At 42.8% G+C, this 5402-nt stretch overlaps 1 protein-coding gene across 1 annotated transcript in view; it reads right to left on the bottom strand.

Moving 5' to 3' along the window:
• The window catches only part of Vps13c (vacuolar protein sorting 13 homolog C), a gene marked incomplete at its 3' end in the record, with an annotated part of 83725 nt that overhangs the window by 58023 nt on the left and 20300 nt on the right, over positions 1 to 5402 (bottom strand). Inside the window, exon 2 of the mRNA XM_008856026.3 lies at positions 639 to 682. Coding sequence (XP_008854248.2) covers positions 639 to 682 — 44 coding nt within the window. The remainder of the gene's footprint in view (positions 1 to 638; positions 683 to 5402) is intronic.

Below are 5402 nucleotides of genomic sequence, written 5' to 3' on the forward strand. Positions count from 1 at the left end.
ATAATTTTTAAAAAAAAGTTCAATATTAAAAAAAAAAGACACACACACACACAGTGAAAATTTAATGAATAAACATTCTTAAATAACTTCATAAACTTAAGTTTTGCATAGTAAGCTAAGCATATCCTAAGTGGGTGTGAGAAGAGTGAGTGATGTTTTGCTTTTAACTAACTAGATGGCAAATTACGTACTGAAGCTAAAGCAGTAAGCTCTACTTTACATCTTAATATTACCATCATACTATATAAGGCTAGCCTATACAATAAATTACTTCCAAAAATACAAGTTTTCACTAGTTAACCTGTTAGCACCCACCCCTTATTTGCCTGAAAAATATGTAAGCACAGTTTTGAGAAAAATGTTTCTCTAAAGAAAATGGACCTACAAAGCTATACAGTCAAATTAGGTCATGGGAAATCACTCCATTTTCCAAAAGGCACTGTTTTGATCATTAAGGGAAGAAATTCTAAATCTTTAATCTCCTATTTTCCAATGGCAAATAGTCAAATAAGGAATCCTGCTTGCAGTGACTCAGCAATTGTTATCTGGTACCTGGTACCAGATGCCTAGTAATCAAATATTTCTAAGAGCTTACCAAATTAACTGAGTTATTAAACATAGCTTTAAAAAAAACTTACCAGAGCATTTTCTGTTATCTGTAGATTATCTAGAGCCACATTACCTGTAGAAAAGAGAAGAAATTTAGCATTAATATAAGACATCAGTATAATGTGGCATAACATTTACCACACACCAAAGATACGATGCTAGGACTAAGACCACATGGAGGGAAAAGCAAGATCCAACTGTGCAGGAGCTGAGCCAGAACACACTTGTATCACAGAACAAAGAAACAGGAGCTTGGGGAGCGCCCACAGTCTTCTAAAGGGCCCATATCGCCCAGATGTGACTGCAGCTGGGTTATACGTATAACCCAACAAACAAAAATAAGCATAGGACAAGACACCATAATGTCATTTCTACATATTAACATGTGTTTTCTATTTATATGAAATACTTTAATTTTTTAAAAATATATTGCTGAAAGCTGCAAGAAAGGAAAAGCAGCAAATAAGAAACCTCATGAATAGGCAGAAAATGCAGTACAGAAAGAGGGAAAGACTACAGGTGACAGGCGGCCTCTAGAGTACGGCTGAAAAAAAATAGAGACTTTAAATAGCTGGGCACGGTGGTGCAGCCATGTAATCTCAGTACTTAGAAAAGACTGGGGTAGGACGATAACTATCCATGTGAGGCCAGCGTGGGCTGGACAGTGAGTTCCAGGCCAGCCTGAACTACACAGTAAGCCCATGCCCCAAAAGCATACCTACATGCATGTATACATACATGGATACAATATCATTACTGACGGTGTCAGAAAGGGAGGCAGGTCACAGTCAAGAGTAATTTTGGAGATGAAATTGAAAAGGTAGCATTGCTGCCCAAACATAAGAATTAAAAAGTAATCATGGAAGACTGACATACAGAGGAAAAATTCTTCAGGAATATTCTACATTTGTGGAAAGCACACACCTCGGTTTCATTCTACTATCTGAATTACACAAAATTACAACTGAGGCCTCTACTCAAGTCAACAGAAGGGATGGGCACAAATGCCAGAGCCTATTTGCAGCTATTCAAAGTAATCTAACAAGCTCTAGTGTCAACACAGACTCACAAACCTGCTCATAGGTTAGGACTGTTCACCCAGAGACTAGGGATGGCTTTTTTATTAAATTTTTTTCAGTATTTTCCAGTTTTTTATAATAATCAGATATTACTTTGGGGGGGCAGTCTTTTTTTTGAGACAGGGTCTCCCTATAGCCCCAGCTGGCCTGGAACTCACTATGTAGACCAGGCTGACCTTGAACTCACAGAGATCCGCCTGCCTCTGCCTACCAAGTGCTGGGACTAAAGATGTGCACCACCATGCCCGGCTTAATAATCAGAAAGAGATTATTTTTATGTAAAACTATTGCACAAATTTTAAAAAGGGGAATGAGGAAATGAAACAAAGGGAAATTTAACGTCAGTGCGGGTCAGCTCTTCCTGTACTTATTTACCTTCCCTACTTTCAGACACATAAAAGTAACAACAAACTGCCTATTATCAACTACTCAGAGTCTAACAAATGAATACATATTTCCTCACTAGATAATACAAATGTGACTGAAAAAATTACAGAAATATCATTCTATAATTATTTTCACTGAAGGAGAAGCCACTGGTTCAATACAAAGATGGTGGGGGGGCAGCAATTTGCAGATTAGCAGCGGAAGTCAAACCTGCCAGGGGAACAGGAAAGGTCACGAACCCCTCGGGTAGTGGGCAAGTGCCCTGGTTAGGTGAGACACTAATTGACCCCTCCGTGATGCATGCTATTCTGGCAGGTGCAGGTATATCAGCTTCATTTCACCACCTGAGAATGCCAAACTTCCACTTACATAATTTGTAGGGCTAAGACTGGAACACAACCCGTCCCCATCAACCATTTACTGAACTGAGTACTTAAAAAAGGGTAGAATTTTCCTTCAAGAAGCAGTAATTCCATACACAAACTATGCCCTTTGCTGCTGTAGCCAGATCACCAGACAAGAACGAGCAGAGGTCATGGGAAGTTTCCAAAGAAAAGCAAAGAGTAAGCATTTGTGTCTAATCTTAAGAATGAAGAAAAGAAACAAGGGAAGGACTAATGATGGGAAACAGACACGCCTGACTGCCAGCAAGGAGACCAAGGAAGCCAAACCTGCCATCAGGTCCTCACCTCAAGTCCTTAGGCACCCAAATGACAGACAGATAAGAAGTTCTGTGGAGTGGCCTCTTGTGCTGGCCTGACAAGTCTGAAGGATTTGAGTAAGGAATAGGGGGCAGTAGATGATTCACAGGAGACCCCCGCCCCATGGTGCTCAGTAAGAAGCTGCAAACATCTCCAGTGAGCTCACACTGCTGAAAATTACACAGAAAGTTTCAAAGCCAATCTTGAAGGATAGTTTAACATGCAGTTCTAAAAAATGTAAACCTGAGGGGCTGAAGAGATGGCTCCACAGTTAAGAGCACTGGCTGTTCTTGCAGAAGACCCAGGTTCAAATCCCAGCACCCACATGGCAGCTAACAACTGTCCATAACTCCAGTTCCAAGGGATCCAATGCCCTCTTCTGACCTTCACGGGCACCGCACAACACAGGTGCACTGACACACATGCACACATAACACTCATACACATAAAATAAATTTAAAAAAATTTAAAAACACTTTTTATAAAAGGTAAATCTGAATCAAAATGCATGTGTGCTGGATAGTTTTAGTGTCAATTTGACACACCTGGGTTGAGGGAGCCTCAATCGGGGAATTGCCTCCATTGGACTGGCCTGTGGCCATGTCTGTGAGGCATCTTCTTGATTGTTGAGTGATGTGGGAGGGCCCAGAGCACTGTGGGTGGTGCCACCCCTGGGCAGGTAGGCCTGTGTTGCATAAGAAAGCAGGCTGAGCAGGGGCCAGGGGAGCAAGGCAGTAAGCAGAGTTCCTCCATGGCCTGTGCTCCAGCTCCTGCCTCCAGGTTCCTGCCCTGAGTTCCTACCTTGGGCTCCCTGATGAACTGTGACCTGGGAGATGTAAGCTGGATAAATGCTTTCCTCCCCAACATGGTAGTGGTCAGAGTGTTTTGTCACAGCAATGAAGAAACAAACTAAAACAGAATGTAAAAATCTTTGCTAAGGAATTAGAAAACAAATGAAAGTTCATTAACTTAGCAAATAACATCAAGGGTTGAATCGTCTTTTAAAAAGAGTTATGAAATTAGAGAAAACAACCAAGTTAATGTACCAAATAAAAGTCAAGTGGAGGGGCTGAAGAGATGAGTGTTTGCTGCTCTTGCAGAAGACCAAGGTTCAGTTCCCAGCATCCATTGGGTGGCTAACAACTGCCTGTAACTCCAGTTCCAGATCAGATGCCTTTTTCTAGTCTCTCAGCCTCCAGGCATACAAATGGTGCAAAACATTCAGGCACTCACAACATACACAAAAATTTTTTAAATCAAATGGAACTGGTGTAATATGGAACAGACCTGCCTAAGTTCTAAGTTCAAAAATAGCTCCTACACACATAATGACCTACAAAGTCAACATAAGAAGTAGTGTTGAGGTGGGTTTAAGAGCACAACATGCCCATCCTCCCGGCACTGGGGAGGTAGAGGCAGGAAGATGAGGAGTTCGAGGCCAGCCTGAGCTACACAGTAAGTTCAAGGCCAGCCTGGTCAATTGTTGATACTATGCAACCAAAGGGCTGAGTATGTAGCTCCATTAATAAACAGAGGCTTGTTTAGAATCATGAAGTTCTGGATTCGGTTCCCAGCATAAGCCTGGTGTGATGACACACCTGTAATCCCAATAATCAAGAGGAGAGGCAGGAGGTTCAAAAGTTCTAAGTCATCTTTGGCCACAGAGAAAATTTGAGGTCAGCCTGACCTGCATGAAACTGTCTCAAAAAAAATAAAAAGATGCTCGGTGTCATGCCACACAACTTTAATCCCAGCACTAAGGAGGCAGAGGCAGGTGGGTCCTTATGAGATATTGAGGCCAGCCTGGTCCACATATTGAGTTCCAGGACAGCTGGGGCTACAGGGAGAAGCTGCCTCAAAAAAAACACCCAATAAATAATAAATAATTAAATAAATAAATAATATTGATGTTAAATACTTCTAACCAGAAATAATCCTTTCAGGGGCTTGAAGAGATGATTCGGTGGTTAAGAGCACTGGTACTCTTGTAGAGGACCAGGGTTTGTTTTTTTAATTTTTTTTTTTAACAGAGCATAGGGCAGGGGGTTTATTTACAGAAGAGTGGACACCCCACATTAGCAGCTACACTATAAAGTCCACACTCAAATGCAGATCCTGTGACCTCTCAACAGCCCCACCCACAATATGGTGAGGGAGGTGCCTCTTGGTTGTTCTCAGCTTATATATCCTTTGCCCCTCCCCCCACCCAATGCAGCTAAGGTTGACTGATTGGGTGGGAGGGGTAACCAACTTCCCCATCAACTGCTTGATGAGCGAGGGAAGGTGGTGTGATTATACATTGCCTGAGCCTTGGAAGGGGTGGTAGGTGTGCTGGATAGCTTTAATGCCAACTTGACACACCTGGGTTGAGGGAGCCTCAGTTGGGGAATTGCCTCTATTGGACTGGCCTGTGGCCATGTCTGAGGGGCATCTTCTTAATGAGTGATGTGGGAGGGCCCAGCCCACTGTGGGTGGTACCACCCCTGGGCAGGTGGGCCTGTGTTGCATAAGAAAGAAGGCTGAGCAGGGACCAGGGGAGTAAGCCAGTAAGCAGTGTTCCTCCATGGCCTGTGCTCCAGCTCCTTCCTCCAGGTTCCTGCCCTGAGTTCCTACCTTGGGCTCCCTG

This window comes from Nannospalax galili, unplaced genomic scaffold (assembly GCF_000622305.1).
Source record: "Nannospalax galili isolate Female #2095 unplaced genomic scaffold, S.galili_v1.0 scaffold288, whole genome shotgun sequence".
Lineage (NCBI taxonomy): Eukaryota > Metazoa > Chordata > Mammalia > Rodentia > Spalacidae > Nannospalax > Nannospalax galili.